General features: G+C 44.6%; 1 protein-coding gene across 5 annotated transcripts in view; it reads right to left on the bottom strand.

Annotated features, from left to right (window-relative positions):
• Positions 1 to 755: 755 nt before the first annotated feature.
• The window catches only part of SHC3 (SHC adaptor protein 3), a 191,996-nt gene continuing 167,286 nt past the window's right edge, over positions 756 to 25,465 (bottom strand). For all 5 annotated transcript variants that reach the window (XM_061426317.1, XM_061426316.1, XM_061426320.1 and 2 more), the window contains one exon: positions 756 to 9,238. In XM_061426317.1, the coding sequence (XP_061282301.1) occupies positions 9,110 to 9,238 (129 nt within the window). In that variant the 3' untranslated portion in view covers positions 756 to 9,109. The remainder of the gene's footprint in view (positions 9,239 to 25,465) is intronic.

The raw sequence follows: 25,465 nt of genomic DNA, 5'->3' as shown, positions 1-25,465 counted from the left end.
GAATTCCATGGACAGGGGAGCCTGGCGGGTTATAGTCCACGGGGTTGCAAAGAGTCAGATATGACTGAGCAACTAACACTTTTACTTTCCACCAATTTTGGTAGGTCAATAGGGAAGGAGGTCAATAGACTACCCTTTCAATGGGGAGAAAATTGTAAAAGTCATGGCAGCCAAAGTATAGCCAAAAGAGATGGGACTATGGGTTCTGCTCCATTTGGTGCAATGGAGGCAACAGGAGAGACTTGATAAACCAGCCCTTTCTCTAGCTTTCTCCATCACAGATGGTAAGTTTTTACCTCTCCACCCTGCATTCTTACATAGAAAGGAGCCAATGTTTGGCATCACCAGTTGGTAGTGACATTCCTGAAGCAATCTGCCCCCAAAAGGAACTGTGGGTGTACACAGAAATTCATCATTTCTGTGTTACAGAGCACTTGGATTTCAAATGTCTGCCACTGATACATGCGGAAGCTGCAGAGTGTGGTACCATTATGTAATAAAGACCACAACCAACTGCCCCCTTTGATACTGCCCAAGGCCAAGTGGGCAGAAGTTTACCTAAATCCCATCAGGAAGGCTTTTGTCAAACTGCCATTTCCATCCCACACCTTTGGTGTCCCCACCAGGACTCTGCTGTGATTGTATTTTAAGAGGTCTCTTGGGGAATAATTGAGAATATCTGCTTTCTATGGAAAGGCTTCCAACTCCCCTCCTCTCCTTCATGAGGCAATACAAGATCCACCATCCAAATGAGAGACTTTTCACAATATTCTTTATTGCCCACAGACTCACATTGACAGTCAGTTAACATCAGACTATTTAGAGAACAGTTGTTTCTCTCCACCCTTGACCCATGGTTCATCTACACTGGAAAAGAGCCTTTCACAGAAATGCATTATTAACGAGGTGTATGTTATAGAAAACTTGTAGTTAAATTACCAATTCCATGCTTTTAAATGTATCTACGAGTGCAAAACCTCCACACTCAAATGTTTTTAGTATCTAAGTCAAATATCAAAGGGTTTGCTACATAATCAGAAACGCACACACCACTATTCTGAAAATGAAGGCACATTTTCCGATAACCAGTGACAAGGAGTGCAGTCGCGCCTAAGTGGGAGTGACAACCTCTGCTCCTGGGCCATGGTGGTGACACACAGAAATGCCACGTGGCACCTCCAACTGGCTGCCCTAGAAGCTCAGGGACGTGCCTGGCATGGCAGCAGAGCTCACAACAGGAAACCACATCATTTACTGAAGGAGTAAAGTGGAATCACTGAGCATGAGGAGGGAATTTAAGCCAATTCTCTTAACCCATTGTGTTGTCAAATCTCCCAGATGTTGGCCAAATAATTTCAGTTTTATTACCTTTCAAAGAACAGAATTTAGAAAACTTGAAGTTGGTTTTGTGTTTCCACTCCTCAGAGATCTCCAACACCACTTCTTATCCAGTAGCAACATAGAAAGTGATAAATTGGCAATAAACCAGAGATCTTCACAGTAATTCTTTTTTGTTTCACAAAAGTTAATGGAAAATAAACACGAAATTTTCTAATATTTACCAATAGGTATAATTTCCCATCCAAATGCTTTTTTAAAAGTAATAAATATCTCATTGTTACACATTAGATGTACACCGGACGGAGTTCTCTCCTAATCCTTGGATTTAAGCATCAAATTTTAATTCTTATTTAGTTCTGGATACAAAGAAACATTCATGTCCTTAATTTTACAAGATTTACTCTGGAATAAGTTATATTCAAAAGTCAAAGGAACAGAGAACATTCCACTTGCAACCAACATATAATTGTTACAAAAAAGTTTATTCAGTGTTCAAAAATGGATTTGTCTATTGATTTCTGCTTTAATCATCCCTTGATTCCGTGGTTAGAAACTTTGGTTGTGGTAAAAACGTCCCAGATGAGTGTGAATTCATGATTTCAGTCACCCAGGGCCACAGCATGTGTCCCCACATGTGTGTGTTTCTGCCTACAGCCTTTCAAGATGAAACAACAAAATAGAAACTGGAAATTGGATGGAATTTCATTTCTCATGCTTTCTTCAATGAGAATGCCTCTTCCATACCTTAGCCCTCAGGAGGGAGCCCCGTGTGTTTGGGCCTAAGGGGGTCATTATTCTGGTCATCTGTGGTTGTGAGAAGGAGGCAAGAATGAGGCAGGAGCACCCCAGGGATGCCTCCAACATCCCTCCCAACCCTGACCACTGTTCATGCATGAGGGTGTCTCTGCCTCCTCCTGGGCCATCCACACTGTGTCTGCCTGTTCTAACCTTCTCCATCCTGTCTGCAGCCTGTCTGCAAAGCCTTCAGAATCCCCAGACCCACCCAGGAGCCCCACCCTCCAGGGTCCTATGAAGTGGGACACACATCAGGCTTGTCGCGGCCCCATACCCTCTGTGTGTGTATTTTCTACTGAATTGTAACTGCGGACAGGCAGAACCTTTGCATGATCATAGAAGCGCAACACAGTGCTTGCCTCACGTGAACGAATGTGAGACAAGGCCAAGAGGAGGCTGGTTAGTGGAGGCAACAAGCAGTGTAGCCGCACCCGGAAGACAACGCTCAGCCCCTAGGCACACCTGCCTGGGCAGCCTCCCCGACACCCGCCCCTGCTTATCTTTACACACTGCTGGATGAACACAGGATGTAGGTCTGGATTTGCTGCCCCCTACCTTTTTTCTTTTTCCTTCTCTGTTCTCCCAGCCTCTCCTTTCCTGTCTCCCCCCACTGGCTTCTCTTCCCGATGTCCCTTTGTCACTTCCCACAGTGGCCCCCTCATGGCACTCTTGTCTTGTTCCTGCAGCATCCAAGACCATCCTCCCAAGACCAGCATCCAGGACCATGTGCAGATGCCAGGACGTATCGGTCCCCAAACTCTCAACATGTGTGTAATTTTCTAATTGTCCATGTTAATTAAAATACCAAAATCCAGGGAGGAGTCCCAAGGTACCAACCTGCATGTGCACACATGTAGACAGAGATGTGTGTCCGTCATAATCAATGTAGGTATATGCATGTGTATATATGTATGTACAGACAGACGGAGACAAACATCTGTCATAATTAGTAGGTATACGTATGTGTGTGTATTTATATATATATATATACACATATGCAGTTGATATTCACAAGTCCTGGTATAAAGTTGCAATTTTTCTGGCTGCTATAAAATATGCCAGTTTTAAAACTGTGCATTTGTTGCTTGCAAACTTATAAATATGTATAAACCCCATTATAAATAAATTGTGTCTGGCAGATGGCATTTTATCTGCCAGTAGTGATTGCATGGAGTTATAAATGCTTATTAATCCTCCACTTTTGAACTCACAGCTTGGACTCTGGGATCTATAACATGAAGTGGCATGAAAACAACCATATGTTAGAGGGGAAAAACAGTCATTGAGACAGGTAAGGGCTAGCAATTCATACCTGGTGATGGTTCTGAAAGTCAAGACCGCCTGCCAGCATCAACTGCAATTTACTAAAAATGCAAATACTCTGGCCCCATCCAGAACTACCGAGTCAGGAACTCTGGGGAGGATCCCCAAAGGCTCTGATGCCTGCCTTTCACCCCAAGTCTGCTTATGAAGGGCTGTCTCTCCACCCAAGGACTCCTCGGTTTGGTGTGTGAAGGACCAGCCAGGACACTGTGGCCAGAAACAGCCTTCCACCAGCTCTGGGCTGTTTGGGTAAATGTCTGGCTCGATCCCTGCCCCGGTGGGTTAGCTCTTAGGTCTGCCCAGCCCTGCCTCTCAGTCCCCAGTGCAATTAGTTATCTACATCTTGGTGATCTGCTTGATCATGCCTTCCTCATCAGCTTCCTTCCCCAACTCTGAGTCTGTATACACTCAGAGCCTTTCACAGGGTCTGCTTCTGTGGGACCCCAAACTAAACTGGGGCTTCCCAGGTGGCACTAGTGGTAAAGAACCTGCTTGCCAATGAAGGACGTATAAGAGAGGCGGGTTCGACACCTGGATCAGGAAGAGCCCCTGGAGAGGGGCGCGGAAACCCACTCTAATATTCACGCTATGGGCATAACTGAATCAATTTGCCAGACATCTATCACGGACACATCACTGTTAGTCACCTACCTTACTGTTTAGTCGCTAAGTCATGTCTGACTTTGTGCAACCCTATGAACTGTAGCCTGCCAGGATCCTCTGTCTGTGGGATTTCCTAGGCAAAAATATTGGGAAATCAACTATGCTCCAATATAAAAAATGAAAATTTGGGGCTTCCCAGGTGGTGCTAGTGGTAAAGAACTTACCTGCCAATGCAGGAGACATGGGTTCAATTCCTGGGTCAGGAAGATCCCTGGAGAAAGAAATGGCAACCCACTCCAGTATTCTTGCCTGGAGAATCCCATGGACAGAGGGGCCCAGCTACATAGGATCACAAAGGGTCGGACACACAAACTAAACAAAGGAAGAGAAACACTTCCTTGTCCATAAATGGCTCATGCTTTTTGTGCATTTGGGGAGGGGGGTGGGGAAGAACATAAAGATACAGTCAAGGAGGGAAGTACTACTTGCCATTTTCCACCAGGGGCTGAACTTTACGTAGAAACCCTGAAGGACCCTAATAAGTCCTGCATTCTGTCCTAGATTCAGCCACTGACTGTCACCACCTTCTAGGAAATCAATCAGCTCTAATATCCCCACTGAAAAAGGGATCCTTCCAGCTGTGCTATCTGAAGACGCTCCCTCGTTTGCTGTCCTCTGAGAAGCAGGGACAGTTCCAGGTTTATGACATGTGCCAGTAAAGTCATTTTTCCACTTCTCTTTATTAAAACCAACTTGAAGTTTTACTACAGAACCCAAGAGTGTTTTTCTGAAACCCAAGGTCAAGATTTGTCTGTGTCCTGCAGTTCCCAGGTGGCACTAGTGGTAAAGAACCCGCCCACCTGCCAATGCAGGAGACATAAAAGACGTGGGTTCCACACCTGAGTTGGGAAGATCCCCTGGAGGAGGGCATGGCAACCCACTCCAGTATTCTTGCCTGGAGAATCCCACAGACAGAGGAGCCCGGCAGGCTATGTCCTGGGGGTCACAAAGAGTAGGACACGACTGAGCGCACACACAAGGTCAAGACTGTCTGTGTCCTATAGTTATCTATTGGTAATCTTTCCAGTCTCCTTCCCATTTTCCACTAGGCTTCCACCTAGTGGTGGAAGATTCTTTAGTGGTAAAGAATCTGCCTGCCAATGCAGAAGACATAAGAAATGCAGGTTCAACCCCTGGGTCAGGAAGATCCCCCAAAGGAGGACATGGCAACCCATTCCAGTATCTGATCCCATGGACAGAGGAACCTGGCAGGCTACAGTCCATGGGGTCCCGCAGAGTCAGACACGACTGAAGCGACTTAGCACGCACGCACACCACCATTCACAGAAAAGTATTTATGGCTGCTGTCCATATGTGCTTGGACAGCAATAGAGCACAGATGCACACTTTGAGAGTGAAACATCCCAGAAAACAACTGTCTTTGGTGCTCACACACAGTCATCAACCCCCACACCCTCTCAAGGTCAGGTACTGCCCTGTGGTGCAGGCTGCGGGTGGGGCTCAGAGAAACCCAGCAGCCAGCGCAAGGCCACGTGGTTCTGCATGCAGGAACTGAGGTGGGCTGCCATGGGAGCCTGGGATCCTGTGACTGGCCTCCACGGGGTGACCGCTTCAGGGAATTGAGGACCAGGACGTTCGTTCCGTTATGTAAGCATTACTTACATAATGCTTCAGTGCTACCTGAAAGGAGAGCTCCACTACAGGAAGGGGGCACTTCAGGACACAGGGCTGGACATGGAGCCAGGAGTCAACACTGTCCTGGAGCACAGGGCTCTTTGTGGGGAATGGGGCCTCACCAAGTGCTGCACCATCCACCCTCCCTGCCTGAAACTAGGCCTCTCCCTTCACACACGGACCCCCCAGGGAATTCTCCCCCTGCTTCTACTGTGAGCCTTTCAGAGTATCCGTAAGAGTCAGGCCTCAAAGCTGGCTGAAACCAGTGACCAGCAGCCCCACAGGAAGCCCTGCAGACTCTCAGTAGGTGGGAATCGCTAGAAGGCACAGCTAATTCCCACAAGATGATGGGGGACGGAGGAGCCGTCTCCAGGGCCACTTAGCAAAAGGGTCCATTTTGGACTCGCCAGGTCCTCCCAGCAGACACAGGGGCCTGGGTAAAGTGGCAGGGGTCCCACGAGACGGGCAGCAGGTCCTAGTACGCTCCGGGGGCCCAGGTGGCCCTCACAGTGCGTAGGGACCACGCCCTGGGAGTCGGAGGCCCTGGAGCGCATGGTCGCGCGGGCGGGAGTTTGCTTCGGAAACCGGAGCTTCCAGCGCAGCGGAGCTCAGGAAGCGCCTAGAGGAGCGGGAAACAGCTCGCTGCCGCCCACCGCGTGGACTTGAGCAAGTGGGCACCACCTGAGCCTCAGTTTCGCCATCCGTGTGTGAGGCTCCGTGATACCCGGCACATGGCGCTTGAAGGAAGAGATGAGATGGCCTGGTGAGCTCTTACATGCTTTACAAACGGGAGAAAACAAAGACTAGAAAATCACTGCCATTTGCTGTGTCTCAAATCCTCTCCAGTGGCTACAAGAGTGCCGTTTTGTCCCACTGCCCCATGGGAGGCAAGGTATAATCTGAACTTAAAAATACATATTTTAAGTAACACTGAAATGATATTTGATCCCCCCATACTTTCAATTTTCTAAATTGATTCTCATGCAAAAAAAAAACAAAACAAAAAAAAACACATATTGCTTATCACCACTGAGATAAAGACTAACTTCAGAGCAGAGAGCTACTAAAACTGATTAGCATTTCTTGCACACAGGAGAGAAAAGAAGACACAGATCAAGTGTTCAGGGGCTCTCAGGTCTTCGCTCTTGTTTCCTTCTCTATTCTGCCCTAAACATTAATGTTTTGGCCTTATGCAGCAGAGAGTGCAAGACTGTTGAAAGAAGTCGTTTGATCCATGAATATGTGTGTACACTCACATACAGAGAAGGATCATGCCTCCACACAGAGGTCAGACCTTTATGGACATCTCCAGGATGCAGATATACATAAAGAATGCAGGGCAATTCTCACAGCCACCCCAAATCTACATTGTCACAGGGGAGAGGCCCAACCCAGCTACTCAGCCCATCCCCATTCAGCCCCTACTGCCTCTGGATGAGCTGGAACAGGTATCCCAGTTGCACCTGAAATCAGAACCAGTCCAGGAGGAGGCAGGGGTGGGGAGAGGGGTGGTTCTAGATTAGTGTCAGACTCCCCACAGAGTTCCCATTCACGGCAGAACATTCTAGAAGATTAAAACAACTGTCAGCTTGGATTCACGGGGTAAAATTCCACAGAATGCTAATATGAAGCTTTGGACCTTCCCCAACCCATCCTCAACTGTCAGCTCTACCCCATTCTCCCATCCTGGCCAAGCACACCCCCTCAAAGTAGAAATAGGGTTCACACACTGAGCATTAGAACTTTGTGGAATTAGTGCTCGTCAGTGTTTTCAAAAATCTACTTTTTGCTCCTCATTCTTGAAGCATCAAATTTATTACTATTAAAGGCTAAGTGTGTGTGGAGGGTCTTTCTGTTGCACTGATGAAGGGGGGCTGCCCAAGAGGGGATTTCAACTGGGCAAGAGACAATGTTGTGGCACTAGTGGGAAGGTGCCGGTGAATGAATGAATCTTTCTATCTTTCAAAAGTCAACACCTGTTAAATCCTATGGAAATCTCAAGCCAGACATTTAAAAACATTGTCAATTTCCTAAAACCAGAAGACCCAGTAGGAGATCAGAGCGTTTGATCCTGAAGGAAGGAGCTGGGACAAAGTGCTGCCTGGGGCAGGTACCCTCTTCATGGAGCAGTTGGGAAACCTATTGAGGAAACAAACCAGACACTAGATCCACCCATCTCTCCAGAAGCAGGACTTCAAACTGATTCCCAAAGCTCCTGAGCCTGGTCCCTAGGTTTGCTGCTGCTGCTACTGCTAAGTCGCTTCAGTCGTGTCCGACTCTGTGCGACCCCATAGACGGCAGCCAACCAGGCTCCCCCGTCCCTGGGATTCTCCAGGCAAGAACACTGGAGTGGGTTGGTCCCTAGGTTTAGGCAAACCTTAATCATCCATGACCGAAGGAACGTCTCTGAGCACACGTGTTTGCACCCAAATTCTGCCCAGGTTGAACGCATGCTTCCTCCTCTACTGAATATAAAGGGGACAGGATTTCACTAGCAGGTATGGCAGCAGCCCATTGGCTGAGGGGATGTACACATCCCCGGCTACCCAATATCCCTGCACACACCCTCGTTTTGCCATTATACTGATAAAAACAAAGGAAGCATTTACCTGTCAAGATCTTGATCCATGAGGCTTATTTTGTGCCCTATTTGGCAGTGAAGTGAAACCCCAAGAACCCCTGGACAACCAGGGTCATGGGAGAAGCATGCCTGTGCTCAGTACTACCTGAAACAGCTGGAGTGACGTCTGCTTTTAGCACAGCACCCCAAACTCTGGTGCTGGAAACCCCATGGGTGTGGTGCAGGCAGCCCGGGAGGCGTCACCAATGAGAAGGGACGGCCCTAAGGACCAGCACTTCATGGTGCTTTGCATGCAGAGCACGGGCTGCATCTTGTCTTACTCTGTTACATCCCAAGTGTTTAGTACTGACCCTCCTGCTGCTTCTATTCCCTGTATTGTGCTTAATAGGTAACACTTTCCCAGTGGAATTTCCCAGTGGAATGGGTCAGCTGAATTAACATTTTGCCTGGACAACTACAGTCAAACTTAGTTTTCATTAAAAACATACAGCACAGAACATTAGTCTTACATCTTTCTTAGTCTTAAAAAATATAAATATAGAGGGATAATTTGTACAGGATGTATAGGTATGTACACCTTTAATATGCTAATGAGAATTCTGAACAAGTTTATGAAACTTGCATCTTAGGGAAGCCTTCCTCCTGGGGCTTCTGAACAAAGCTCTGAGCCAATGGACAGCGGCTCACGTTCCCGGGCCCCGATACCCATCTACTGGGAAGAATCAAGCCCTCCTGACCACAGGTGCAGTGTCGGACAGGGCAGCTGACGGGTCACGGGTTCCTCTCCACTGGCTGCTGCAGGCAGAGCTCGCTCCCGGCGGAGACGATGGGCAGGCTGTTTTCCAGGTGGTGGTTGATGAGGTGGCTGATACTGTCAAAGATCCTGTCCTTTGTCCGGATCTGGGAGGGATGCACAAGGAAGGTTAGCACCACCCGCAGTCAGAGGACAGAGAACATCCCTCCTCACCGGCAGTCGAAACTGGAAGGGCAGGCTCCTTAGGCACCCAGGATCACCCTTCCAGAGATGGTGTCTGCCAAGCCCCTGGCCACTGTCACTGGCCAGTCAATTTAGTCAGCTCATTTGTCCACCCCTCTGGGACTGAACCATGCCCTCCCCTGCCTTTAGCAACCAGGGACTGGTGAGCTCGCTCACCTGGTGCCAGCCTCCTCTCTCCTGCTCCCCTCCTGCCCTCCTGGGACCCAGAAACCTCTGTCCCACACCACCCAGCAGTGTCTACAGGCTCCAGAGCCCCTGCGACCTTTGGGCCTTTGGACAGTGGTCCCTTGCCCAGACTGTGCTTCTTCCACCTGCAAACCCAACTCAGCCTCCAGCTCAGCACTCTCGGGTTCCTTCCTTCCATACCAACTCTCCCCAGGCCACCCACCAGCATCCTGCCTGCCTGCCAGGAAGGAGTCCACAGCTGTGAGGACTGGCTCCAAGTTTCCACTGGAGGGTGACTCTAGCTGCGATAGAGGGGCAGTGCTGCAGTTCCTGGTCACTCAGTTCTGGAGCCAGGTATGGTGCCTGTCCATGAACTCCTCCTGAACAGATGAGGGCCTGAGATGGGGTGAGGGTCCCAGGAGGAACTCTGTCTCTTTGCTCTGCTCACTGGGCCTGTGCTCTGGTCCCTGGAGGCCACCAGTCCCACCCACCACCCTGAGTCAGTACACTCATAGGAGAGACCACACTTGAAAGAGGCAGTATGAAGTCTGGCCAGGAGCAGTCTCTCTTGTTTTGGATGCAGCCCTGGGGGCCTGCTCCTTTGAGAGGGAGGGGAGGTGGGGCAGGGAGTAGGCACCTCACTACATCCACAGATGCTCCAAGCCCGTAGTTGGCCCTCACAATGTATCTGGGATGCCTGGGTACTCCACTCTCTTTCCAGCCTCATTGCTCAGAACTTATCCCTCCCAGAGCAACCAGATATCTCCCATTCCTACCTTGGGGACCTGAAGATGCATCCATTCTCCTTAATTGTCTCAATATTCTTTCCCCAAGTTCCTTTTTATTTTATTATATTGGAGTAAAATATATTCCAATATAAATAGTTGTAGTATCAATACAAATAGTTGATTTAAAGTATTGTGTTAGTTTCTGCTGTACAGCAAAGTGTGTCAGTTATACACACACATGCATGCATTGTGTGCTAAGTCACTTCAGTTGTGTTGGATGCTTTGCAAACCTATAGACTGTAGTCCTGTCTAACTCAATGAAACTATGAGCCATGCTATGTAGGGCCACCCAAAACGGACAGGTCATGGTGGAGAGTTCTGACAAAATGTGTTCCACTGGAAAAAGGAATGGCAAACCACTTCAGTATTCTTGCCTTGAGGACCCCATGAACAGTATGAAAAGGCAAAAAGATAGGACACTGAAAGATGAACTTCCCAGGTCGGTAGGTGCCCTATTAATATGCTACTGGAGATCAGTGGAGAAATAACTCCAGAAAGAATGAAGAGACAGAGCCAAAGCAAAAACAATACCCAGTTGTGGATGTGACTGGTGATGGAAGTAAAGTCTGATACTATAAAGAGCAATATTGCATAGGAACCTGGAATGTTAGGTCCATGAATCAAGGCAAATTAGAAGTTGTCAAACAGGAGATGGCAAGAGTGAACATCAACATTTTAGGAATCAGCAAATTAAAATGGACTGGAATGGGTGAATTTAACTTAGATGACCATTATATCTACTATTGTGGGCAAGAATCCCTTAGAAGAAATGGAATAGCCATCATAGTCAACAAAAGAGTCCGAGATGCAGTTCAGTTCAGTCACTCTGTCATGTCTGACTCTTTGTGACCCCATGAACCGCAGCACACCAGGCCTCCCTGTCCATCATCAACTCCCGGAGTCCACTCAAACCCATGTCCATGGAGTCGGTGATGCCATCCAACCATCTCATCCTCTGTCATCCCCTTCTCCTCCTGCCCTCAATCTTGCCCAGCATCAGGGTCTTCTCAAATGAGTCAGCTCTTCACATCCGGTGCCCAAAGTATTGGAGTTTCAGCCTCAGCATCAGTCCTTCCAATGAACACCCAGGACTGATCTCCTTTAGGATGGACTGGTTGGATCTCTTTGTAGTCCAAGGGACTCTCAAGAGTCTACTCCAACATCACAGTTCAAAAGAATCAATTCTTCAGCGCTCAGCATTCTTTATAGTCCAACTCTCACATCCATACATAACCACTGGAAAAACCATAGCCTTGACTAGATGGACCTTTGTTGACAAAGTAATGTCTCTGCTTTTTAATATGCTGTCTAGGTTAGTCATGACTTTTCTTCCAAGGAGTAAGCGTCTTTTAATTTCATGGCTGCAATCACCATCTGCAGTGATTTTGGAGCCCAGAAAAATTAAGTCAGCCACTGTATCCACTGTTTCCCCATCTACTTGCCACGAAGTGATGGGATTGGATGCCATGGTCTTAGTTTTCTGAATGTTGAGCTTTAAGCCAACGTTTTCACTCTCCTCTTTCACTTTCATCAAGAGGCTCTTTAGTTCTTCTTCACTTGCTGCCATAAGGGTGGTGTCATCTGCATATCTGAGGTTATTGATATTTCTCCCAGCAATCTTGATTCCAGCTTGTGCTTCCTCCAGTGTAGCATTTCTCATGATGTACTCTGCATATAAGTTAAATAAGCAGGGTGACAATATACAGCCTTGACGTACTCCTTTTCCTATTTGGAACCAGTCTGTTGTTCCATGTCCTTGGCTGCAATATCAAAAATGACAGAATAATTTCTGTTCCTTTCCAGAAATACTGTGATATTGAAAGGCAAGCCATTCAATATCACCGTAATCCAAGTCTATGCCCCAACCAGTAACACTGAAGAAGCTGAAGTTGAACGGTTCTGTGAAGACCTACAAGACCTTCTAGAAATAACACCCCCAAAAAAAGATGTCCTTTTCACTATAGGGGACTGGAATGCAAAAGTAGGAAGTCAAGAAATACCTGGAGTAACAGGCAAATTTGGCCTTGGAATGAAGCAGGGCAAAGGCTAAGAGAGTTTTGCCAAGAGAACACACTGGTCATAGCAAACACCCTCTTCCAACAACACAAGAGAAGACTCCTCACATGTACACCACCAGATGGTCAATACCAAAATCAGACTGATTATATTCTTTGCAGCCAAAGATGGAGAAGCTTTATACAGTCAGCAAACACAAGACCAGGAGCTGGCTGTGGCTCAGATCATGAACACCTTATGGCAAAATTCAGACTTAAATTGAAGAAAGTAGGGAAAACCACTACACCATTCAGGTTTGACCTACCTAAATCAAATCCCTTACAATTATACAGTGGAAGCGAGAAATAGATTCAAGGGACTAGATCTGACAGACAGAGTGCCTGAAGAACTATGGACAGAGGTTCATGACATTGTACAGGAGGCAGGGATCAAGACCATCTCCAAGAAAAAGAAATGCAAAAAGGCAAAATGGTTGTCTGGGGAGGCCTTGCAAATATCTGTGAAAAGAAGAGAAGTTAAAGGCAAAGGAGAAAAGGAAAGATATACCTATTTGAATGCAGAGTTCCAAAGAATAGCAAGGAGAGATAAGAAAGCCTTCCTCAGTGATCAGTGCAAAGAAATAGAGGAAAATAATAGAATGGGAAAGACTAGAGATCTCTTCAAGAAAATTAAAGATACCAAGGGAACATTTCATGCAAATATGGGCACAATTAAGGACAGAAATGGTATGCACCTAACAGAAGCAGAAGATATTAAGAAGAAGTTGCAAGAATACACAGAAGGACTGTACAAAACAGACCCAGCTAATCATGATGGTATGATAACTTACCTAGAGTCAGACATCCTGGAATGCGAAGTCAAGTGGGCCTTAGGAAGCATCACTACAAACAAAGCTAGTGGAGGTGATGGAATTCCAGTTGAGCTATTTCAAATCCTAAAAGATGATTCGGTGAAAGCACTGCACTCAATATGCCAGCAAATTTGGAAAACTCAGCAGTGGCCACAGGACTGGAAAAGGTCAGTTTTCATTCCAATCCCAAAGAAAGGCAATGCCAAAGAGTGTTCAAACTACTGCACAATTGCACTCATCTCATGCTAGCGAAGTTATGCTGAAAATTCTCCAATCCAGGCTTCAACAGTACATGTTGAACTTCCAGATGTTCAAGCTGGATTTAGAAAAGGCAGAGGAAACAGAGATCAAATTGCCAACATCTATTGGGTCATCGGAAAAGCAAGAGAGTTCCAGAAAGACATCTACTTCTGCTTTATTGACTATGCCAAAGCCTTTGACTGTGTGGATCACAACAAACTGTGGTAAATTCTTCAAGAGATGGAAATGCCAGACCACCTGACCTGCCTCCTGAGAAATCTGTATGCAGGTCAGGAAGCAACAGTTGGAACTGGACATGGAACAACAGAATGGTTCCAAATCGGGAAAGGAGTATGTCAAGGCAAGTATATTGTCACTCTGCTTATTTAACTTATGCAGGGTATATCATGAGAAATGCTGGACTGGATGAAGCTCAAGCTGGAATCAAGATTGCTGGGAGAAATATCAGTAACCTCAGATATGCAGATGATACCACCTTTATGGCAGAAAGTGAAGAACTAAAGAGCCTCTTGATGAAAGTGAAAGAGGAGAGTGAAAAAGTTGGCTTAAAACTCAACATTCAGAAAACTAAGATCATGGCATCTGGTCCCATCACTTCATGGCAAATAGATGGGGAACAGGGGAAACAGTGGAAACATTGACAGACTTTATTTTGGTGGGCTCCAAAATCACTGCAGATGGTGACTTCAGCCATAAAATTAAAGACGCTTGCTTATTGGAGGAAAAGTTATTGCCAATCTAGACAGCATATGAAAAAACAGAGACATTACTTTGCCAACAAAGGTCCATCTAGTCAAAGCTATGGTTTTTTTTAGTAGTCATGTATGGATGTGAGAGTTGGATTATAAAGAAAGCTGAGCATTAAAGAATTGATGTTTTTGAACTGAGGTCTTGGAGGAGACTCTTGAGAGTCCCTCAGGTGCAAGGAGATCAAACCAGTCCATCAGGAAATCAGTCCTGAATATTCATTGAAAGGACTGATGGTGAAGCTGAAACTTCAATACTTTGGCCACCTGATATGAAACACTGACTCATTTGAAAAGACCCTGATGCTGGGAAAGATTGAAGGCAGGAGGAGAAGAGGAAGACAGAGGATGAGATGGTTGGATGGCATCACCGACTCAATGGACATGAGTTTGAGTAAACTCTGGGAGTTGATGATGGACAGGGAGGCCTGGCGTGCTGCAGTCCAGGAGGTCACAAAGAGTCAGACACAACTGAGTGACTGAACTGAACTGGACTGTAGTCTTCCAGGCTCCTCTGTCCATGGAGGCAAGAATACTAGAGGCAAGTACCAGAATATTCCAGGCAAGAATTCCAGGGGTGGGTTGTCATGCCCTCTTCCAGGGGATCTGCCCTATCCAAAGATCAAACCTGTGTCTCTTATATCTCCTGCATTAGCAGGCGGGTTCTTTACCACTAGTGCCATGTAGAATCCCATACATATACGTGTGTGTGTGTGTGTGTGTTGTTAGTCGCTCAGTCATATCCAACTCTTTGTGACCCCGTGGACTGTAGCCCGCCAGGCTACTCTGTCCATGGGATTGTCCAGACAAGGATACTGAAGTGGGTTGCCATTTCCTTGTCCAATATTACATATATCCACTCTTTTTTAGATTGTTTTCCTGTATAGGCCATTACAGAGTTTGGAGTAGAGTTCCCTGTGCTATACACTATGTTTTTTTTTAATTTTATTTTATTTATAAACTTTACAATATTGTATTGGTTTTGCCATATATCGAAATGAATCCGCCACAGGTATACATGTGTTCCCCATCCTGAACCGTCCTCCCTCCTCCCTCCCCATACCATCCCTCTGGGTCGTCCCATTGCACCGGCCCCAAGCATCCAGTATCGTGCATCGAACCTGGACTGGCGACTCATTTCATATATGATATACACTATGTTCTTATTCATTATCTATTTTATATATAGTAGTGTGTATATGTCAACCTCACCCTCCCAATTTATCCCTTCCCATTTTCTTCCCTGGTAATCATAAGTTGGTTTTCTACATCTGTGACTCTATTTCTGTTTTGTAAATAAGTTCATTTGAACCATTTTTTTATAAGCACATGTAAGTGATATCATATGATATTTTTCTTTCTTTGTCTGATACTTCACTCAGTGTGACAATCTCTAGGTCCATTCATCTTTCCCCAAGTTCTTAGTCTCACTCCCCTGCCATAATGTTGTCACTCTTATACCTCCCCTTCCATCAACCCCAAAGACATGGGATGTCTTTCGGTCCTGTATCTCTGGGCCTTTAGTCCCATATCCCACTCTTCCACTAACTCTATGCTCCAGATGTGGATATCAGAAGCCATCTGCTTCGGGTTTTAAACTTTTTTAAATGAGGATGTTTTCCTCTCCTGGGATCCAAGTCTGCTATGAGGCCCCTCTCCACCCACCTCTGTAAGTATTGAATGGGGAAGAAACTTCCCAGTCAGGTCCCCTGACTCTTGGGCATTAAGCCTCAGTAAGGATGTAATCTGATGGGCACATTCAGGAAAAAAAAACAAAAAACAAAAAAACACCTTATGCAAGACTTTGTGGCATCTTTGCATCAAGGTTGTTTAATCCTCCTGGAGCTCCGTGGAATTCCCCATCCAGAAAGACCCCTGAGTGCCATAGCAGGCCCCTTTTAGGAGGATGAAGGCATCCAGGAAGTCAGCTTGAGCCTAGTACTGTCAGGGTGTTGCCTTCACATTGATTCCTTATTCCCACTTCTTAAGGATTAATATGGAGAAGACAATGGCACCCCACTCCAGTACTCTTGCTTGGAAAATCCCATGGGCTGAGGAGCCTGGTAGGCTGTAGTCCATGGGGTCGCTAAGAGTCGGATACGACTGAGCAACTTCCCTTTCACTTTTCACTTTCATGCATTGGAGAAGGAAATGGCAACCCACTCCAGCGTTCTTGCCTGGAGAATCCCAGGGACGGCGGAGCCTGGTGGGCTGCCATCTATGGGGTCACACAGAGTCGGACACGACTGAAGCGACTTAGCAGCAGTAGCAGCAGCAAGGATTAACATTCATTTCTGTTCTACGGCAATAGGGCAGATGCAGGATTTATGATGGGGAGGTGTCTGGGACAATGGTCTGAACCTAGACTCACGTTGGCATCACCTGAGTTGCTTTCCAGAATTCCATGCCCAGGCCAGCTCCACCAGGAGCTTGGGGTGAGGCCTGGCCACTGGCATGTTTCATATTCCCTCCATGACTGCAGCATTCTGCCCAAGCTGAGGACCACTTGTCAATGTTTTTGTAGTGCATAGGATGGCCAGTATAAACATGCACACATGGAAACAAAGGCACACAGAAGGAGTAAGAAATATAAAGAAATAGTTCACTTCACTTCCATAAATACATGCTGCAAGCCCATCTGGATTCTGCCCAGAGAACTTGCAGCCCACAGAGCTATCTGTGGGACTGACCTGCCATGTGTTGGAAATGTCAAAGGCTGATTTTAAAAGCCCAGCAACCCAGATAAACTTAGGACAAACTCCTCCAGATGCATAAAGGACTTTGCTACAAAAATGACACAAGGAATGTTAACCCTAGAAAACTATGTGCGGCAGAGGATGAGACAGTTGGATGGCATCACCATGAGCATGAGTTTGAGCAAACTCCAGGAGATAATGAAGGACAGGGAAGCCTGGCATGCTGCAGTTCATGGGGTGGCAAAGAGTTGGACATGACTTAGTGACTGAACAAGGAGGATAGACTAAAATACGCATGTATTATAAAAGAAGAAAGATCTGAAGTCAATCATGTAAACTTCCACCATAGTGGAAGCATAGCAATTTAAGTTCAAAGTAAGAGAGAGAAATAATAAAAATTAGAGCAGAAATCAATGAAATTGAAATAGGAAATCAGTATAGAAAATCAACGAGTCCAAAAGCTAGTTCTCTTAAAAGTTAAAATCAGTAAGCCTCTAACCAGGCTACCTAAGAGAAAAAGAAAGAAGACACAAATTACTCATATCAGAAGTGAAAGAAGGGTCATCACTACAGATCTCATGAACATTAAAAGGAAAATAAAGGAATATTATAAGTAATGATGCTTTCCCACTATAACTAGGAACAAAGCAAGGATGTCCCATTACATTACTCTTTCTCAACACCAAAATGGAAGTGCTAGCTAATACAATAAGTCAAGAAAGGAAATACTTGAGAAGGAAAAAATAAAACCGTGCTTGCTCACAGATAATATGATTATCTATGAATAAAACTCAAAAAAGTCAATAGCAACAACAACAACAACAAAAAAACTTTCCTGGAATGAATAAGTGATTGCATCAAGGTTTCAGGATAAGAGGTTAATATACAAAAGTCAATTGCTTTTCTATATGTAAGCAATGAACAAGCTGAATTTGAAATTTAAAATACTATTTATATTCAGTTCAGTTCAGTTTAGTTGCTCAATCGTGTCTGACTCTTTGCGACCCCATGAATTGCAGCACACCAGGCCTCCCTGTCCATCACCAACTCCCGGAGTCCATCCAAACCCAAGTCCATTGAGTCGGTGATGCCATCCAACCATCTCATCCTCTGTCGTCCCCTTCTCCTCCTGCCCTCAATCTTGCCCAGCATCAGGTTCTCTTCAAATGAGTCAGCTCTTCACATTAGGTGGCCAAAGTATTGGAGTTTCAGCCTCAACATCAGTCCTTCCAATGAATACCCAGGACTGATGTCCTTTAGGATGGACTGGTTGGATCTCCTTGCAGTCCAAGGGACTCTCAAGAGTCTTCTCCAACACCACAGTTCAAAAGCATCAATTCTTCGGTGCTCAGCCTTCTTCACAGTCCAACTCTCACATCCATACATGACCACTGGAAAAACCATAGCCTTGACTAGATGGACCTTTGTTGGCAAAGTAATATCTCTGCTTTCAAGGGACATGAATAACCAAAAATCTTGAAAAAAAAAAAAAGAACTAAGTTAGAAGACTCACACTTCCTGATTTCAAAACTCACTACAAAGTTACAGTAATCAAAACAATAAGATATTGGTTTAAAGATAGGCATATAGACCAAGGGAATAGAATAGAGAGCCCAGAAAACAAAACGCCCACAACATGTGGGCAAATTTTTTTGACTGGGAAGCCAAGGCCTTTCACTAGAGAAAGGACAGTTTTTTCAACAAATGTCTCTGGGAAAACTGGATATCCACGTGCAGAAATTAAAGCCGCACCCTTAACTGACGCAACATACAAAAACTAACTGAAAATGGATCTAAGACCAAAGTATAATGAGGTACATCTCATAGCCATTGTGATGGTTATTATTTAAAAAAAAAAAAAAACAGAAAATAAGAAATGTTGGCAAAGATGTGTGGAAGCTGGAACTCATACATACAATGGAATATTAGTTAGCTTTAAAAAGGAAGGTAATTAGTACACATGCTACAGTATGAATAAAACTTGAGGGCATTATATTAAGTGAAAGAAACCAAACATAAAAAGACAAATACTATATGAATCCAAGTACATGAGGTACTTGTTGTTTAGTTGCTAAGTCATACCCAACTCTTTTGAGACCCCATGGACTGTCTGTGGGATTTTCCAGACAAGAATACTGGGTTGGGTTGCCATTTCCTTCTCCAGGGGATCTTCCTGACCCAGGAATTAAACCCGAAGTTCCTGCCATGTCTCCTGAATTGCAGATGGGTTCTTTACCACTGAGTCACTGGAGAAGCCCATGAGGTACCTGGAGTAGTCAAAATCATTGACAGAGGAAGTAAACTGGTGAAGGCCAGGGGCTGTGAGATGGGAATGAGTGAGTGAGTGAATGTCGCTCAGTCGTGTCTGACTCTTTGTGACCCCATGGACTATACAGTCCATGGAATTCTCCAGGCCAGAATACTGGAGTGAGTAGCCTTTCCCTTCACCAGGGGATCTTCCAAACCCAGGGATCAAACCCAGGTCTCCTGCATTGCAGGCAGGAGTTATTGCTTAACAAGTATAAAGTTTCAGTGTTGCAAGACAAAAAGATTTCTGGAGGTGGATGGTGGTGATGGTTGCATATCTATATGAACATACTTAATATCACTGTACACTCAAAAATGGTTAAGATAGTAAATTTTATACTATATATATTTTACTACAATAAAAAAAAATGAAGGGAAAAAATAAAAAGAAGGGAAAAAAATGAGCAAAAGATCTGAACAGATATTTCTCCAAAGAAGATACCCAAATGGCCAATAAGCACATGAAAGGGTGCTCAACATCAAGAGTCATCAAGGCAAATGCAAATCAAAACCACAATGGTATACCACTTTATATCCACTAGTATTCTCAAATTTAAAAGTCAGATAATAACAAGTGTTGGTGATGACACAGAGAAATTAGAACCCTTATACACTGCTTAATGATGCAGCTGCTTTGGAAAATTGTCTGGCATTTCAAGTGACTATTTATAAAGTTACCATTTGACATACTAATTCAACTCCTAGGTATATATCCAAGGTAAATGAAATATATGTCCTTTCAGAAACTTTTATATAATGTTTACAGTGGCATTATTCACAATTGCCAACTGCCCATCAACAGATTAATCATAAATAAAATGTTGTATATCCATAAATTGAGTATTATTCATCCATAAAAAAGAAGTGCTAACACATGTTACAGCATAGATAAGCCTTTAAAACATTACGCTAAGTGAAAAAAATTAGTCACCAAAGTGTACATATTATATGATTCTGTTCACATGAAAGTCTAGAATGGTATAATCTGCAGAGACAGAAAACTGCTGAGTGGTTCCTAATGCTGGAGAATGGGAGACTAGGAGGGTGATAGCTAAATGGTACAGCATGAAATTACAAAACGGACTGTGATGATGGATGCACATATCTGTGAATATACTAAAAACCACTGGATCGTACACTTTAAATGGGTATTATGTAAATTATATCCCAATAAAGCTGTTTTTAAAGATCTCTATGTCTATCAGTTCATAGAAAATATAGGAGGCAAGAAAAAAGTTAAATAACGCCACAAGGAAACAAGGACCCAAATCATAATGTACCCAAATCATAATGCAGGATATTTTACAGACAAATGTCTAATTCCTCAAATAAATCAAGGGGGATTTAATTCCTCAAATAAGTCAAGAGAGAGGCAGAAAGAAAGTTGCAACAGAGTGAGAGCCATAGGAGACATAACGAAATGCATTATGCGGATCATCTATCAATTCTGATTCCAACAAACTTCCTATAAAAAGAACATCTTTAAGATAATCAGGAAAATTTCAATATGTTCCATAATTATTTTTGGTTTTGTTGGTATAACGATGGTATGTTATTGTTGCAATGTCCTTATTGGTAGAGATTCCTGCAGAAGTTACAGGAGAAATGACAGGAAGCCCAGAATCTGCTATGAATTACTTTGAAAATTTCCTCCTTCCCCTTCCTTTCTTCTCCTTTTCCTTCCTAAAAGAACAATCAGTCCAAAAGCCAAGAAGATAGGTCTCGGTGCTATGAGGGTCATGTAGTCACAATGGCCCCACATGGCATCCTGGAGTGTTAGCAGAGTGGAAATGCCCATGGGATGGCTGGATGGACTGGCACAGGGTTTCAGAGACATCCATGCCAGGGAGAAGGTTGGGCAGTGCAGTATGGTGGTCAGAGCCAAGGAGGGGGAGGGTGTGTATGTAGGAGGGTAGAGTGGCACAGACATCGGAGCATGAACAAGGTGAGGAGGGAATCGCATGGAGAAGGGTTGGGCCGGGCAGTCCAAGTCAAGGCTGGGTGAGGAAGGTTTCCACACACAGTAGGGGCAGCAGCCGTGATGGGTGATGTATCACATAAAAAGGGGTTCATCAAATAGGTTAAATTGTTAAGAATAATGGGAGTCAAGTTTCTTGTTGGAGAAGGGAGTTGTAGACAGAGAAAAGGAAAAAAGTAAAAATGAACCCTGTGATTGTAGCTTGAAATTAGAAGAATTTTTGTGAACACCTGGTTTCCAGTTCTCTGGTGGCTCAGATGGCAAAGAATCTGCCTGCAATGCAGGAGACTCGGGTTCAGCCCTGGGGTGGAGAAGATCTCCTGAAGAAGGGATGGCTACCCACTCAAGCGTTCTTGCCTGGAGAATCCCATGGACAGAGGAGCCAGGTGGCTACAGTCCACATGGTCGCAAAGAGTCAGACACAACTGAGCAAGCAAAGCTTCACTTTCACAGATAGATATAGAAATAGACATGGAAATAAATGTGTGTGTGTGTGTGTGTGTGTACAGTGTCTGTCCATTTAGAGCGTCTGGTAGCAGCAACACCCCACCAGCAATGAGCATGTGCAATGCCCAAATCTTGGTCTCTGAAGGAACCAGACCAGAGTTCATTTGGAGAAGTGGGTAACTGCAGGACTTGGCCAGGTGGCCGAGTTTTATCATTTTGCATCAGAAGAAAGAAGATGCTGAAAGATAAAGACATGTCAAAAGGACATAGAAGCCAGCTTGAAGGAGCATCAAAATGAATACAATAACTAAGTATAACCTGTTGGATGGCATCACCAACTCAATGGACATGAGTTTGAGCAAGCTCCAGGAGATGGTGAAGGACAGGGAAGCCTGGTGTGCTGCAGTCCATGGGGTCGCAGAGTCCGACACGACTAAGCGACTGAGCAACAACAACAAATAGCCCACTGAATAAAACAGGAAACTAGAAATCTACAACAGCAAAAATAAGTGATTAGATGGAAAGTTTGATCTATGAAGAGGGAAGTTATGTAGTTTTCAAAGCACCTCCCCCAAATGTTAATTCAAGGGAAAGGAGAGGGTCTGCTATGGGGAAGGATGCCAACACCTCCCCAGTGAAGCCGTCCAGGTGAACACTCACCAGCAGTCAGCATCTCCCCAGCAGGGAGATGTGTTCCTATACACATACAGCGAGCAGTGTTCCTATGATAGTTCAGCCAAGATGTGTAAGCTGACTCCAATAATGAGGAAACATCAGAGGAACCTGAACTGAGAACTGTTGTAGGTTGAAGGAGGCTAAATAGACATCACCACTGAATGCAGCACATGATTCTGAACTGGATCCTTTCAGGACAAAGGACCCTCTTGGGATGAGCTGGTGGTGATGCAGCAGGATAAAGGTCTGATTCATTCGGGTGTCTGTACCATGGTTAGGCAGGAGAATTGTTAGCAGGAATTCATACTCCAGTACTCAAGGGGGTGATGGAATATCTGAGCAGTTGACTCTCAAATGATTCCAGAGAAGAAAGTTTTTGTATACTGTGCTTCCAAAAGATACTCCAAAAAAAATGAATGGAGTGAGATACAGGTGAAATGATATTAGAACAATATTGGTCATTTTTGCAGCCATTAATAAGTACTTGGGAATCCATTAGACCACTTTCTTTGCTCCAGTGCATTAAAGAAAAATGTAAAGCCAGTGCTGACATAAGACAGATGGAGGAAGAAGGGGGAGGAAAGAAAGGACCTGCCCGGTGCCCACTCTGCCTGGGGCAGGGGACGAAGTTGTGAGACACCGGTCCTTACACTGATGGAACTGGAGAGAGCCGCGGTAGATCGCAAGGCACAAAAACAAGCACTAGAAAAACTAAAATACTTGTCAAAAAATTAAAGAGGTAGCAAAAATGAGGTAGACTAAAGAGTGTTCGCAGGGAACATCAAAAAACAATGTCTGGAAATTTTAAATTAATGAATCAAGCACTCTTCAAAGAACTTTAAAGAGAATCCGTTGGCAGAGCCTGTCTCTCTTGGAATCAGAAATAGGGTAGGGAGGAAGGAGGGGGCCTATCAGTTTTCATTAAACCCTTCCTGTCTTTTTGTTCATATCTGGGGACACTATATTGACAGAAAGTTAAAAGACAGATTGTTGAGATGACCTTGTCAGTCAAGCACTTTTCATGCTTCCTTACATTTCTCCACCCCTCTTGGAGTCAGGAGGGGACTAATGAACCATGAGGTACGTGACATGTGTCACTTCCCCAGTGAGACTGATCTTCCTCCATCCCTCTCTTCTCCATGGTGACAAGGCAGACCCAGGAGATGGACGAGCCTGCATCCCTGAGCCACCCAAGCAAGGACCGGAGAGGCTAGAGAGCCACAAACACCAGCTTGGCGTGAGTGGGAACAAAAGCTCTGCTGGATTTAATCATTTTTAACCAGAATTCACCTTTTATTTATTAAGGCAGCACAGTCTAGACTGACTGGTAAAAAGGGAATTTAAAAATAATAACATGGCTTTATTAAGTGGAGGGATTGGGGGAAGGCTTTGTGTTTTCTTAATGACACTAAGAAGAAAGTAACAATCTAATAAATGTGAATGTTGGATGGCTGTTGTGGTTTGGTGATTTTATGAAAGCAAAAGCCCCTATGTGCTCTCAAACCTGTCACAACCTGAGACCACATTAACAAACAACCTGAGGTCACATTAATGAAGCCCACGGAACACCCAGCCATGTGTGACAGCAGCTTGTTCAAATGCAAGCACGCTCGCTGCCCACCACACTTTGCTGACCCTTCAGGGCCAAAGTGATGAATCAGTGATAAATGACTCAGGGAGTAATTTTAGACACAGAGCGCTGACTAAATGTTTCTGAAAGATGTTGAAAAGATTAAAAAAAAAATGCACCAGATGCCATCTCTGAGGCTGTTCCTACAGACCAACTCATGGGCCTATTTCCAGCTGGTATTTTCAAGGGTTGATAGCTTCAGCAACTCCCCAGGAGCTCAGAAGCCCAGCCACAACCATCCCCGTTACCCGTTATCAGTGCCCTCAGGAGCCTTGAACAATCAGTGCACAGTGGGAAGGCACATAGGTTGATATACTCGGGGGTAAATTTAGACGCAGAACTGTTTTGCATCCTTATTTTTCTGAGTAATCTGTTCTGCCAAGTTTTCCCCTTTATAGTCTGGGACCAACCAATTACCATGAAAATCAGATGAATAAATATTGAAGAGAATGTGTTCATCGTCTATTTTCGTGTCCTCACAGCAAGCAAGCGACATTATATTTTTAATTAAGTCTTTGATTTCCATTTTCCCTTTCAACTAAAGCTGTCCTCCATAGGATCAATTAAGCTAGATAATCAGATCCAGTGAAAAGCCCCCCAAAAGAACAGTTATTAGTAGGTGTGATTCACACATTTTCCCAACCATACTGCAAATTTCTGCTCCAAAATTAAAGTTGTAGAGACAACACAGTGTGGGGTGCTCGGGGCTTGCTCAGACATCTGGTTTAACTTCATCTCCTTCTTACCTTCTACATTATTTCTATACTGGCTTGTGAATGTATAATATATTAGTAGTACATATCTTTTCATAAATCATCCTTTTGTCTATAAGGACTGAGTGACCAAAAAAAAATACTAATCATCTTTGATCTATAAGAGGGTATAATTTAGCTAAATTTTAAATTTTTTAAAAATACCTAAAATTTTCAACCAAAATATTTATATTCTCATAGAATTGCTTAGATATTTTCTCTCCTATTTACTTAGAGATAACTACAACAAATTTCATAGGTAGTCAATGTGGACGGAAAGAACTCTGGACTGAGTCTATGTAGAAAACTTATTTGTGAACCCAGGCTGTCTTCTTGGGTCCTCAGTTCCCAACCTGCAAAAGTCTGAGGTTGCTTTATGTATTCAGTTAACCATTGCTTACTGAACACCACTTATGTGCCAGGACCTATTCTAGATGGTGGCGAATAACAACACTGAACAAGACTGCTACCCTCGTGGGGATTATAGTCTAGTTGTTGTTGTTTAGTCTCTAAGTCGTGTCCAACTATTTCATGACCCTGTGAACTGTAGCCCGCCAGGCTCCTCTGCTCATGGGATTTCCAAGGCAAGAATACTGGAGTAGGTTGCCGTTTCCTTCTCCAGGGGATCTTCCCAACCCAGGGACTGAACTGACTGAACTCACGTCTCCTGCATTGGCAGGCAGATTCTTTACTGCTGAGCCACTAGGGAAGCCCTGTTGTCTAGTTGGGGAAGCTAAATGATAAATTAGCAAATAAAAGAGTGCTTGTTTGTGATAAGTGCTTAAGGGTAAGAATAAATCAGGGTAAAGAAGTAGCAGT

The sequence above is a fragment of the Bos javanicus genome, chromosome 8 (genome assembly GCF_032452875.1).
Source record: "Bos javanicus breed banteng chromosome 8, ARS-OSU_banteng_1.0, whole genome shotgun sequence".
NCBI lineage: Eukaryota > Metazoa > Chordata > Mammalia > Artiodactyla > Bovidae > Bos > Bos javanicus.
The sequence above is the reverse complement of the archived record's forward strand: the minus strand, read 5'-3'. Positions and strand labels throughout refer to the sequence as shown.